The sequence below is a fragment of the Candoia aspera genome, chromosome 1 (genome assembly GCF_035149785.1).
Source record: "Candoia aspera isolate rCanAsp1 chromosome 1, rCanAsp1.hap2, whole genome shotgun sequence".
Taxonomy (NCBI): domain Eukaryota; kingdom Metazoa; phylum Chordata; class Lepidosauria; order Squamata; family Boidae; genus Candoia; species Candoia aspera.
In genome coordinates this window covers 165,121,105-165,136,105 of record NC_086153.1, presented here as the reverse complement: position 1 = coordinate 165,136,105, position 15,001 = coordinate 165,121,105, and the positions used below count along the sequence as shown (strand labels likewise).

At 36.8% G+C, this 15,001-nt stretch overlaps 1 protein-coding gene across 3 annotated transcripts in view; it reads right to left on the bottom strand.

Moving 5' to 3' along the window:
* Positions 1-15,001, bottom strand: part of ITSN2 (intersectin 2) — a 100,625-nt gene that overhangs the window by 9,138 nt on the left and 76,486 nt on the right. For 2 of the 3 annotated variants that reach the window (XM_063317758.1, XM_063317764.1), the window contains 2 exons: positions 3,664-3,785; positions 394-500 (listed from right to left, as the gene is read on the bottom strand). In XM_063317758.1, coding sequence (XP_063173828.1) covers positions 394-500; positions 3,664-3,785 — 229 coding nt within the window. Of the gene's footprint in view, positions 1-393; positions 501-3,663; positions 3,786-7,455; positions 11,771-15,001 lie in introns of those variants that run through there. The other variant, XM_063317765.1, reaches the window with a different exon arrangement.

The following is a 15,001-nucleotide window of genomic DNA, read 5'->3' as shown; positions in this document are numbered from 1 at the left end:
GCAGCTCTCCCTACTTTAGAAGTCCTAAAGCAATGGACAGGAGTGAGCAGAGGCAATCAAAAGGAGAGTCCAGCAAGTGGAGCCCTGGAACTGCAAAATGAGAGGGTGAATGCCAAACTAGGAGTCTTCTCTCTTCAAAATCCTATCAAATCAGGCAATAAAGGGCAGGAAAAACAGCAGAAATACTTGACCTTAGGGAAGAAAGCAGAGACACATTTCATATTTTGGAGCAAACCTAAACACTGAGGTAAGAGGTACTAATAGGTAACTGATGTCTCCATCTCAGCAGTGTGTTTGATGGGGTGGGTGGGGCTGTATTTTAATGGTATGATTACCCTTTTGGATTCAGGCATTTAACAGCACAAAAATTAACAAAACAGTGGCAGCACTTACTTCAATAACTTTGTATTACACATTATGAGCTCTTTCCAGTTGACAAAGATTAATCCCATTTCAGCTTCTGAGAGGCAGCCTGCTTCAGTCATTTGTTTCTGGAAAACCTACAGGGAGTAGGAAGAAAGATATTTGTGATATTTCCATCTCAAATTGCAAATGACTCAGTAACTAATAACTTATGAAAATTTTCTTTATTTCTTCTACTGCACTCAAGCTGTTTGTTTGATGCTAAATAATTTCTTTCAAAATATTTGACCTTGTTGAATTAGAGTAGGGGTTTCCCTTGACATGAAGTCCAGTCGTGTCCGACTCTAGGGGGCGGTGCTCATCTCCATTTCAAAGCCGAAGAGCTGGCGTTTGTCCGTAGACACTTCCATGGTCATGTGGCCGGCATGATACACAGAACGCTGTTACCTGCCTGCCAAAGCGGTACCTATTAATCTACTCACATTTGCATGTTTTCGAACTGCTAGGTTGGCAGGAGCTGGGACTAGCAACGGGAGCTCACCCCGTCACGTGGATTCAAACTGCCAACCTTCCGATCGGCAAGCTCAGCAGCTCAGCGGTTTAACCTGCAGCGCCACCGCGTCCCTTATGAATTAGAGTAACAAGATGCAAAGAGGACTATCTTCTTACTCTAAATTTTGTCAGTTTTGGGAAAGACCACAACTGCAGCTTCTCTCACTCCTGCAACACTGTGACAGGAGATACTAAATTCCTTTCTGGAGATTCTGGAACTCTACCTTCTGTTCACCTGATGAAAAAAACTGGTTCTTCAAAATTTGCGTATTTTTTCCTGTGAGAGATGAACCAGCTTTATACACATCCCTTCCTGATCTGATCAGATCATTATATTTCCAATAATAGTTAGAAAAGTAACTATACATTTTAGAGATCAGGACTGGAGAAATATACCAGCAATAAAACATGTTAAATCAGTTTTCTCTAAGTATAATATTCAATGTAAATTTGATCCTCTTCTTCCATTGAAATTCCCATTGTTGCATATCTATTACTATATCACAATTTTGCATCTATTTAATCATACAACCTTTAACTTGTTCAGTTTCTGAGTCATATTTCAGCAACAATTTGTAGATAAGGCCCAACAATGCTCCAAATTTCCAATTATAAGGTTTTCAAATTCTCTTAAGTATTCCTCTTTGTTTCTGCAACTCTTTTAATACAATATTATTCATCTGAAGATATTAAAACCAATGACGCAGATGAGGCATTACAAAAATAAAAGTCCGAAGAGATTGTCTTATTAATAATCAAATCTTGTAATTCATATGAATAATTATCTCTCTACAATTCATTCTTTGTGCTTTCCTTTTCATAAAAATAAACATTTAAGAACAAAGCAAGAGGTAATAAATGGTTATTTTCTGGTATTTATTTCAAAGGCTCAGTATGCTGCTTGTCATTTTATTATTTTATTTTATTATATTTATTTATTATTTAAATTTTGCTACCACCCATCTCCCCCAAAAGAGGGACTCTGGGCGGTTTACAATAGAATTAAAACTGTAATAATAAACAATTAAAATCCTATAAAAATAAAACAATTTACAAATATAAAATACAATATAAATAAATGTAAAATCCAAGAGGCTAGGAAATTCTAATCAGGTGGGAGGGGCTCTAAGGCACGAGCCACCCCCACAAATGGCTGCCCACCTTCCCGCCCCACACAAGACGGCAGAACCAACTCTTCCAGGCCCTCCTGAAGGTCGGAAGTGAAGGGGCCCACCTCACCTCTGGGACCAAGATGTTCCAAAGGGCGGGGGCTACTGCAGAGAAGGCCCGCTTCCTGGACCCCGCCAAACGGAATTCTCTTGTCAACAGGGTCCGCAGCATGCCCCCTCTGCATGATCAGGTGGGTTGGGTTGATGTAACGGGGAAAAGGCGGTCCCTCATGCCTCACGGCATGGCCCCATGCCGTGTAGGGCTTTAAAGATGATAACCAACACCTTGAATTGGACCCAGAAGCAAACTGGCACCCAGTGCAGCTTGCACAGTCAGGGCTGCAACTAGGGTCTGTGTCACCCAGGGCAAACATGGATTCTGCGCCCATTTTGGTGCCCCCCCAGCACTCATTTTGGCTCCCCCCCAGTGCGGCGCCCAAGGCACATGCCCCGGTTGCCCCCCCCAGCTGCGGCCCTGCACACAGTAAAGGTGTTGTATGTGCCGATCCAGGGGCACCAAAAATAACCCATGCAGCTGCATTCTGTACCAGCTGAAGCTTCCAGATATTCTTCAAGGGTAGCCCCATGTAGAGCGCATTGCAGTAGTCTACATGGGAGATGATGAGGGCATGAGCATTATCTCTTATAAACTGCTTGATTCTATTTCAATCAATCCAGAGATACTTATGCATACCATCTGGAAGTCCAGCTTCCTCCATAGAGGTGTCCAGGCCATAATGAGATACAATCCAGTCTATAATCTACATTATGCAGCTATCTTGATAATAAAATTAAACTTTGGAGTTGCCAGTTGTTCTTTCAATTCCTGTTTCATACTTGTTTATGCCAGTCATTTAATGCCTTGTTTTCAATATTTATTTCAATATTTATTTAAATAATCCCAATGATTTCAAGGGAGACATCACATGGTGACTAAGATAATCACACTGTTAAACAAGAGATAACCCTTTCATTGGCTGAGTTTACACAATGCACAAGCTATGGGTTGGTGAATCAGCCACAATGTTGATATCATGCTATGCTATAAATCATGATTTGTAAATCACAAAAGCTGGGTTCACATAAACAAAAACAGAATTTATGGCTTAGCATGATAGCTGAATCCCATTCCCTGAGTAGTGTAAGAGTAATTGTTGCATTGTTTTCAATTTCACTCCCAGTTATGATAGAGGGAGAAAGTTTGGTTCTCAATGTCTTTAACATTGGTCATTTCAGGAAACTTGTGAGGAGATTCAAGTCACTAGAGAAGAACCCATGGATCTCTTAAGACAACAGATTTTTTCAAATTCCTACGAAGTTGCATTATCAATAATAAAATTAGTGATACAAATGATACACTGTGTATACAAAAGATTAATGTGTATTTTTACGATAGAAAATATGGAAATCCTCAGGGCAGCTGAATCTTACAATATGATGAAGTATGCATGCTGTTTTATTTATATTGTATGGTCAATTCTCACCAGACCTTCCAATTTGATTAAAATGTCTCTATGTCCTTTTGAGGAGGACACATTGAAAATATTTTTATAACCTTTTCTTTCAAAGCAGATCTTACCTCTAAGACAAGTTGAAGGTCATCCATGTATTTTTCTTCTGTCTGGATCAACTCATGTATGTAACCCTGCTTCTTCCTTTCCATGGGCTGCATTGTGTCAAGGCTCTGGAGATCAGCACACCCTGAAAATTAAGCATTCTTAGTTATTTTGAGTTTAATTATTTGTTCAATACCAAATAGGCAATGAAAATTCTCAGGGTGACTCTTTTGATAAATAAAGAAATCAGTTTGGTCTAGTGGTTAAGACAATGGGCTAGAAACCAGGAGACTGAGAGTTCTAGTCCCACCTGTCCTAACAGCCAGGAACCACGCTGAGACAAGGAACTGGTCTCTAATGTTTTATTGCTTGTACATAACAGGAATCCTAACAAACTGAAGAAGCGTGGGAAAAACCCAGACATATAAACCCCAAAGATTAAGGCGGTCCCGATCTGTGTCTCTTTGAATGGCTGCCCAATTCCTCAGTGCTATGCATGCGCTTGACAGTCTGGATGGGAGCCCCCTGCTCGCCATCCTTACTCATGACATTGCCTCAGGCATGAAAGCTGGCTGGTGACCTTGGGCAAGTCCTTCTCTCTCAGCCCAGCTCACCTCACAGGGTTGTTGTTGTGGGGGAAATAGGAGGAGGAAGGAGTATTAGGTAAGTTTGCCACCTTGAGTTATTTGTAAAAATGATAAAGGCGGGATAAAAAGATCTAAAAAAAAAAAAAATCTAAAACCAACTCTGAAATGTTTGTACGGTAAACACAATAATCTGTTACTCTCTGATTTCTCCATGGTTCTCATCAAGTGTATAATTTCTAGTTCTCATAATCAGGACTGGTGAGGAAATTCTGTATTCTCAGACAGAAGGCATTATATACAAGCAGTTCTTTAGAATTGTGATGTTGGTAATAGAATATTTTCAACATGGAATACAGTCTAATTGCTATTTTGCTCCACAAAAACATATTTTTCCAATAGGAAAATAATTTAAAATTCCCTTTTCAGCAAAGAATTTCACACAGGGAGAATAGGTGTCTATAGGACAGGACTTCGTCAATTTTATTTTACGTTCTCTAGAAAGGTTTACTGGCCTCTGCTTTAAGGTCTTTATGGTATTAGGAGAAAAACATTTGATATCCTCATGATTTTAAATTTGTCAATTTTTTTAAAATTAAATTTTAATTTTTTTGAGCTGTTTTGAGTTTTGCTAGATTTTATTATCTGCATCTGAGTTGTTCATGTTACACCATGATTTTATGTTTTTAGTACATTCCATTCTACTGAAATTCCAATTGATTTACAAATTGGGCACCAGTTACTGACTGTTGCTTCCCATCAGGTTTCTTCCCCCAACTTTTTAAAAGTTTATTTCAATTAAAAAAAAGAGCAACCAGCATATGACATAACAAAGAACTAGCATAATATTTACAATAATGCCTTTGGACCACAGTGCACTGCTTAAAAATAAAAATGTTCTGTAGCTTCAACCCAGAGATTTGGAAATGGCCATCTGCCCCAAAACAAGAAAGATGTAAAATTTGGGAGTGATAGAGAATATTCTGGGGATAAGAGGGGGTGGTGGGGACCAATTGTATTGATTTACATTCTGGAATGTGGGCATTTTGTGGCTGGCCATGCCCAACATGGCAGATATTTGGTAAGAACTAAGCTCTTCCTTAGCTATCCTTTTGTGAAAGTAATCCCAATATATTCTCAAAATTCCAAATGTGCAAACAAGCCCCAAAATGTTGCCCATCCTCTTTTTTACTATTAAATTAAAAGTAAATGATACTATCTATGAATAATACATATAACTATTTACTAAGAAAACCATTTACCAATACTGATATGTAAGCCAACTGTTCTTATTGTCCTGCCAACTGATGATGAAAATGTGATCATTCTCATACATGCTTTGAATTGGGTAGTATAGTAAGGTTGGCAAGAGGACAGAAATGACTGGTTAGCATGTCATCATGTTATGAAGAAAATGTTCAAGCCATCTCTGAAGAAAAAAAATCTTGCAGCATTTAAACATATATTCTTTAACCAAAGAATATACTGAAATATAACAAAATACAGACTTTGTGTACTTTTTATATGAAGTTGCTCTCAGTTCTAATTTTTTTACAAACCATTTTCATTTACAAACCAGTTAAATTTTACCAGAAATCATAATGTCCAGCTGTCAGTAGAAACATTTTCTGAGAATGCATATGAACCCACATCAGTATTTTATTTGTTCCTCTCAGAGAATAATTTAATCCACAAAGGAAATAGAGCCAAATTCTAAAGAAGTCCTCAAGCTTCTCATGATTTAGAACCTTTGAAGTTTCCATAAACATTTTGACTGGCTGTTTAGGAATAGACTTAAACATGCTACCAAAATGCAGGCTGAATTGGCCTTTAATCATTTTAGTCCTAAAAGAGCTGCTGATATCTCTGTTATTTTACTGCTGTGAATTACTGCAGCCATAACAGTCAGAAGAAATGTAAACAATATGTGGATTATATTTAAATAATGTATTAGAAACAATGTAAATTACATAACATTTGAAAAATCCAGCAGATGCTTTTTAAAATATTTTTAAAAAATATGTATAAAATTCCAGAGGCACCTCAAAAATTACAGTTAAAGATTCTTGGAAGTGACAAATGGCAGCTTTATAAGGAGGTTCATCAAAAACAAGAGCATATTTCACAAAATCAAACTTTTACTTTAAAGTCAAATATCACAAACTGAGATGAATGCTATGATGTTCATGTCTTCAACTGCACATTTCTCAAAGCAGTGATTGTAGCTTCTGCACAAGATCAGAAAAAGCAATGCTGGTCTGTACTGGATAAAGGATGTTTCTTTTTTTGCTCAGTGATGAAAAAATATCAGCTTACGTGGTTCTCCCCCACCGTTAGATTAACAACAAACCTATGAGAGGTTCAGCTGAGTTAGAGTCACAGTAAGCTTCGTGGTAAGCTTGGATTCAAATCCAATTTACCTAGTCTAAATCCAGGACGCTATGTAATACTAATCTCTCTGGGCCATATAAAGGGTGAGATGATTTCCTAAGTTCAGAACAAGCATAAGGATCTTTAAAATTGGTATCTTTAATCATGAAATTTTGCAATGGTCAGCATAATTAGCCAGAACATTAAAGACTCTTTGGTTGAGAATTCTGGAATTCCACCATCATTCCAAGTGACTAGAGAAATCTGTGAATTAGCAAATGGGCAAAATGATGTAGGTAGGCCTTTTTAACTTATGCCACTGGCCTCTCTGATGACATGACTGGCTGAGAAGGAAAAAAGTGTACAGCACTGGATGTGAGCGATGGAACAATTTAAGAAGGAAACTGGCAATCTATAGCACCTGCCAGGAAAGCAAAAAAAGTAATGAATACCATCTTAAAAGACCTGGCTTTGCCGATATACATGTTTATGTTATAAATTGAAAGCTAGTTTTGATCTTGTTTAAAGTTCAATTCTACAAGTGAAACTGGTTTGATCCCAGTTTAATACTAATAACTTCCCTTTTATGTTCTGGGAATTCTCTTTTGGCGAGAATTGAAATCCTGTGCTGAATGAACAGGTTTAAACTGATGTTAGAAATACTGATAATTTCCCACCTATCACACACCAACAATCCATTAAAGTACTCTGGACCTATGTGACTACCTTCCAGATTTTAGTAATTGGTTGGTTCCAAATGTAAGGAACAACATAAATGAACAATTTACAAAAATGTATCATCTGACTCAAACCTAAGTATGGTTAATTGTGTTGAAAAGAAACCACACATAAATAAGTATATTCTCTGTGTGTCTCTTTAATAAAATATTTTTGCATAGTTATTTCCAGTGTTCAGAAAACAATTCTCATGCACAGCACAGGCTGTGTTTGTATGGCAAAACACTGATGATTATGCCACTGCTTTAATACTAGAAAGCCTCAAAATACAAATATCAAAACAGCATACAACATTGTGATATTTAAGAAACGAACATAATTAATGACAGGAAAGCAGCATTTTGCAGTAGCAGCCCAAAACACCACTACAGCCAGAAGTTTGTCAGCACTGATTGACTTGAATAGAAAAGTAATACAAGTCATAGGATATAGTTTAGCAAATACTGGTTTGTGCATTTCTGGCAAATCACACTTGGGTAGTACAATTCATTTTTAAAAATAAAAATCAAGAATTCTGTAACTTTTACATTCTTTTTGTAAACAGAAAAAAATAGCACTGTCACAGCTGTTTCATAGCCCATTCAAAATGTCAAGAAGTTATAAGCTTTTGAATTCTCCAGAACTTTTAAGAAAGCTGAATATTAATTTCTAAGTTTAAGGAATCCCTCATTCCTCTTTGGAGAACTGCTTTAGTTCCATTTCTGGAATGGGGACAAGTACCATGTTGTAGCAAGTTGCTTCATTATATGCTATAATACTGTTACCTATATTTGACCACATAAAAAACCTTAGCCATCCAAATGAAACAAAAAAAAGCTATTCCTCTTTAAAGCTAAAGAACATGATTTATACAGCCACCTCTGAACACGTAGAACCTTGGACTCATCTATGAGAACGTCTCTTTTTTTTGTTTTGAAAATCCATGTAACAAAGAAAACTATTTTGCGACTTTTGTAAATCGGGATGTTCAAATTGGGAGAAGAAAATTGCCCCTATTTTATGTGAATTTTGTTTTGGATAGGTTTCTCAGAATCATAATCTGGATACCTACTCCAATACTTCGTTGCACAAGACTTTTTTCTTAACTATTCCTTTCTGAAATTTCAGCAGGGTATAACTCACTGTAAACATACACAAATTTTGTGCATGTTTCTGAATTACTATTTAGTTATGACATGATCTGCTTAGGACTAGCTTTCTTAACATATTAATATACTAGAAATAAAAACTATAAATACAGGAATGATTTCTCTGCAAAACAGAATCCTAGTAATAAATAATAGTAAGACTATTTAGTAGCAAAGGCCTAAACAAATCAAACATTTGTTCTTACTCATTTGTACCTCTTTTGAGTTATTTTGTACCAACTTAAGTCAATACGTATTTTATCTGTGAGGAGTCTTAACTTACAGACTGCGATAAACATCTACTTTTTACTCATCCTACTGGTAACCATTTGTCCATTCTACCAGTAATAATTGGTGCTAAATCAAGCCCAACAAACCAAAACCAAACACCCTTTACTCTTTTACTAGGAAACCAAGCAGAACTCTCAAATGTGGTTAAATACGTTTCAGCAACCAATAACACCAGGGGTGAACAACCTGCAGTCCCAGTATCCTAAGATTGTGCCACTGAACTTTAATGGCAAAATGGTTGATGTTCAGCAGCACAATTTCCACCCCCTCCACCCTCCCCAAGCATAGAAAGGCAAACTGCTTCCATTTCTGCCATTAAAACTCCTCGGGCCTCAGAAACAGCCTGAAACTGTACCAACAAGTTTAGCTTTAGCTTGGAAACTTTTTAAAGGTGGAAGCGGGAGCAGTTTGCCTCTCAAAGACTTTCTGCTCACCTTCTTATCCTTAAAAAAACCCATAACCAACCCACCCACCCAAAACTCTCCTTTCCTGCATTTATCTGCAGCCCTCCTGGAATGTGCTGGGGCCTTGCCCATGGGCAGGTTCTTACACCAACCCCAGCATAAACCTGAGGTCTACCAGGAGACTGATTTACTTCTCTTTGTTGCTATTTTGGTAAACACAAAAAGGTGGATAAGCACCTATCAGGCCACTCTGAATGGCTGGTGAACTGTAGCTTGGCAAGAATTAATTAACAGAATCTAACATTCTGTTTTCATTTGGGATTAAGTCATTACATCTCCTGTCAGAGCCATTGCAGATCTGCTATTGATAATTAATAATAATAATAATATACAGATAAGATAAATATTCATTTATAACCTGATGTAGGCACCTAACTGTTCTGTACGGCATGAAAGATCCTCCTCCTACAATTCATTACTTCGCACAACTAATAGAAGCACCGTGATTTAGTAAGTCTGTTATGTAACATTCATTTAGATGGCAATTCTGAACACATTTATCAGAGAGTAAACGCCACCGAACACAGCAGAGTTTACTTCCGACTAAACATGCACAGAGTGCGCTATGAGGCAGTGGTGCTAAAGATATTCTGTAGAGGATAAATCACGCTGAATTGGGCTTCGTTAAAGGATATTTAGGATTATACTCTTAGAATACTGAAAGGAAAAAAATGGATATATATTCAGAATTAGATATCTGAGCTTGGACAGAAGGGATGGGGAATTTCTTCAGTCTAAGAAATGAATTGGTTTCCATGTTGGGGTCTGCAAACCAACAGGGGGTGGGTGGGGGACTAAAATATGCAGGGTCACTCCACACAGACCCAAATCCCACTCGACGAATGTTCACATGCAAATACACCTCCTGAAAACAGGGCAACTAACTCTGATTGCAACACAGCACGACTATCCAAGAGGTACAGAGCAGTTTAGGAGGCAGGACAAGGCTACCCTGACAGATGGATATGGACCGCATCAGGGAAGAGCAAAGCTCGATTGTCTGGCCAAAAAGGCACCGTGAAGTGAGGTGGTAATGGTGAATTTCAGCAAATATTAAATCACCACAGAATGGAGAAAAATTAACCAAAAATTTAAAGTAAAAAATCGTTTGTTAACTAGGAAATTCCCAGAATGCAATGCAGTAGTAAGAAATATTTAGTAGAGTTGTTGGGAATTTTTTAAAAAAAGGTTTATTTAAAACTTTTCTTAAAAAAATGTATCTATAGAACTGGGGTGGGGGTGGGGAATTGTAGACTCTATTTAGCTTCTTGGTCTCCTCAGTATCATGTTGGTAGCAAATAGCTAACTTTCAGTGGTGTGTTTTCTCATTTTTTTTCTTGAAAATAAAGCTAAAATCTAGCTTGCATTTAAAATCCTTACAACCCCAAACAATGGGGAAAAAAAGCCAAAAATGTCAGCCTTGCCCACTACATTAAAGTTATAATACTATGTCATGATCCCTGTGTTTCTTTGAGGATTTTTTTTTCAAAGTGCAGCCCTAGGCACAAACAACTAGAATGAAAGAATATGGTATTTCTAAAGGTCTAAACGTATCTGGTCCCCAAATGGCTTCTTTTAATTTTGAAAGACCCACAATACCATGTCCTGCTCCTCTTATCAAGTCAAGCTCCTTCCCTTCGCAGCAAGGATCTGAATGCCCTTGGAAGGCTTGCGATGCCAGGAGCACCGAGGTGCTTCCCCTACATCTCCCAGAGTTAAAAAGGTCCTCCCTGCTGCTCCACCAATCCCACAGCCACCCAAGGAATCAGGACCAATGGGAGGGAAGGGAGGGCGGGCAGAAGGGAGAATAAACACCCCTAGGATGATTATTGGGAACCCAAGAAATAAAGGCCTCTCAGACTTTCAGCAAGGCTCCAAAAAACTTTCCCTCCAAAAATCGTTACTCTCTCCTTTAACATACCAACACATGTGTATTATTTAGGGCAGAATCTTTTCAACTTCTGTAGCAAAAGCCACCTTATAGATAAATTCATTTTAGGTCAAACTAAAGAGTTCTAGGATATTAAATATATAGACATAGCAGTGGTATAAAGTGCCTTTAAAACCACACACCAGATTTTATTCTACCACTGCTCTTTTTTCCCCCCACAATAGCATTGTCACTGTGTACAGGATCATACATGAAGTGCATAGTGAGAGATCAACATAGGAAACATGGTGCTAATCACAAGAAAACAATTTCCCATGTGACAGTACAAATAGTAGGTCTTTGTGTGCCTAAAGTTGCATTGTGCCAAGAGATAGCTTGGACTAACATTCTAATAATTCATTATGGTTCCTAAATAAAGTGAGTTGAGAAAACCAGATTGGAGAGTGCAGAAAGCCACACAAAGACCCACTAATCAGTTTGCATAAATGAATTGTAATGGTACAGCATAGAACAAAATGTGAAGTCTTGAGTGGATTTAATACTGAAGCGAAGCAAATGAATCGTTTCAGAGGTCTGAGCAGGCTGTCCACCCTGCCGCCATGCTATAGTCAAACTTGTATAGTGGGTCTCTGAGGTGCTTTCATGCTGGGAGACAACACTGGGTCCTTGAAAAAAGAAACAAGAAGAGAAAATTAGGGATAAATGACTATGGTAGAACATGGTGAAATGTATAAGAAGTAATGTCTTATTAACCAATATTCTAAAGATAGCATTAATATGGTTATTAAACATTTTTTGATAATTTAAAACTATTTAGACAAAGGACAGTCTATGTAAATGTTTAAAAACTATCAGACACTGTAAAAGTTCATTTTTAAAATTAAACTAATGTAAAGGGAAAATAAAATCAAGAAGCAAAGTAATTTCTTACATTATTCACTTAATTTTTGCTATGTAAATTTCAAAGTTTTGATATTTACACTTGCTCTTAACCAAAAGGCTCAGAAGCAATGCTTATTTGTCGCTTCTTCTATCCCACCTGGACCCTGACGTATCTTCCCAGACTGCCCAATCCTTTGCCTTTATTTGTTCTATTTGTCCCACCTACAACTGAGGATTAGTGCTAATTTTGGTGATTATCACTATTATTTGCATTATATTAATATTATTATTGTCATTTTATTTTAATGTATTTTATGCCTACTTTTTACTCATATCTACAACTTTAGGTACATGTGTTTCTATGTAGGCCATAAATAAAAGTTTGTTGTTGTGGATGCTATTGATATTTAAATTCAATATTCGTGTTATATAATATAATATATGTACAGATTAATTAGTACCACTTATGTGCAATCAAAAGCATGAAACCAAATTAAACGATTACCAACAGACATTACCATATTCACCTACTTATGTGGCCTATTAGTTCAACATTTATTTCAAAAGATAAAATGGGCATTAAAATGACTTCTACTGAGCACTGGTAAAGATAAAAATTGAGCTTAACTCCTCATTGACTACATGTCTATGCAATTTCCAGAGAAGCAGTATAGAAATGGCCATACTGCCATTTCTTTAAGAATGTTTCTTCAATTTCCCCATCATCTTGTGAGTAATAATCAGGTCTGACTCCTGATTTAGCTATCTTTGAGATCAGCCAAGGTCAGCTACTTGTTGTTGACAAACATAGAATTAAGGTATGTGCTAATACCATATTAGGACATCCATCAAATTCTGGGGATAGGACAGATTCCAGTAAGATGTTTTGAGACCTCATTATTACATTATGGCTTTTTCATTGACACAACCTTCCACAAGTAAAATTAATCAACCTAAAAATAGCAACATATTGTTTCCATATGGTGCTATGTCCAGGTTTTATTTAATGATCAATACTGGATAAAATGAAAGGTAATATTAATACTATATACAGAATGGAAGAAAAAACACACCTATTAAAAATGTATATGTATATATTAGGGCATCCAATTCATGTCGGAACTCAGCTCCTTCTTGCATTAAATATGCTACCAACTGTTTCTTTACTCATACAAGAATACGGACAAAGGGGAAAATTACAAGCAGCTGGAGTGCACCTGGAGAGGGGGCAGTGAAATCTTTGCTACAGCAACTACCTGTTTCTAAGAAACAGGTTTTCATTTTGAAGCAACTGTGATGCCAGCACTGAAGTTCATATAAGTCAACTCTTACTGGTTAGAATATATGTAATTACTAATTTTGCATAATATATACAAACCAAAGACTTTTTGTTTACCAGCAACTTCCTTCTTGGCATATGCACAAACAAACAAACAAATAAACCAAAAGCCCAATATTATGATAATGGGTATGATTTTTCTTATGTAGAAGTTGTCCCTATGTAGACAAATGACATGCTTGGAACACTTCCAAAAACTGACAATCTTGTCCACCAACAAATATGAAACTGGTCTGCTAGAGGAAGTTAAAAATGCCAGAAAATAGTCCCGTAATTTCATTATGCTATCATCTCAACATACAAACTTTGGTTTGATCAAATTACTATGGTGAAGCCCAATTTGTTAAATATGTTAAGTCTGAGAGTAAGAACTACATTATTAATTGTGTTAAAAGCCGGAAGAATCATTCTGATCATATAGCAACTAATACAAATCCAAAGGAAATACTTCTACTAGGCCAAATCACAATCACAAAACAGAAAACAAGCTTTCAAGCTCTCCTGATATGATGGTAAACAAAGCAAGAGGGAAGAAGATACAAAACAGTGAATGCTGAACTAGCTCCAGTTATTCACAAGATGAGGCATAAGATTGCAGATAGACAGATTCTACCAGACTCTGTGATGATATTTGGCTACATCAGAATTATACCTAATTCTTGACCTCCCATTTTTAAAAAAGATAAAATCCTGCTTCAGAACTGTCTTCAATCCTTGGCAAAACACAAATTTCTTAATAATTGGAAACCAGAATAGTGAAAAGTTGGTAATCATTGTATAAACTAAAACTCTTATCAAGAAATATTATGTAGTTGAAGGAAATGTATACTCTGAATAATGAAGTCAGAGCTTCAGCTTCAGTACAAAATCTTCCAACAATTCCATTGTTGAGCAGCTAATTTGTATCATTTTTTCTGTGACAGATTTAAACAGGTAAGAATTTGGATAAGTAAGTGGTAGCTTTGGACTTCTTAAAATAGAAGGATGAGATAAACAGCATTGGAAATTGGAAATTCTTAGTTCTTTTCCTGGATATTTCACATAATGAAGAAAGGATACCACTTAATGATCAGTGATTCCAAGCAGAAAAATTGAATTCCTTCTAAGGATAATTCTGTCCTGGCAGATGAAGCAGAATCTCTTATGAATTGTTCCATGCTGAATGCTGAATTCTAAGACCTTGAATTGGAGTCCCAACAGATGATGAGGGATTACAGATTCTTAAGTCACTTCTTAAATTATCTTGATCTAAACTTTGTCTAGGACTTCTCACAATTGACTTGAGGACATGAATTTTAGAAGCTCCTTTGGCACAGCAGCAGAATAAATTATTCTACTAAAAGAGAACTTCAGTTCTCCTTATGAATGAAGATCTGCTGTCCCAATAATATAGGCAAGGAATGGCCACTGGTGTTGCTGCGTTCATCTATTATGTGCCACTAAAACCTTCCAGATTAAGTTTAATACCCCTTCAGAGTTGTGACTACTTTCATTTCAGCTTTAATATTAGCACTGTAGAAAAGATATCTGAAAGCCATCATCGAGAAACTTCTTGCTGGAACTTTTACTTGCTATCTTGAACCATGAGGGCAGGAGGAGCAACTTTAGACGATTAGAATGATGCTTGACTGAGATATTATTATTCTTCATCATGGCAGCTGAGCCAATTTTATAA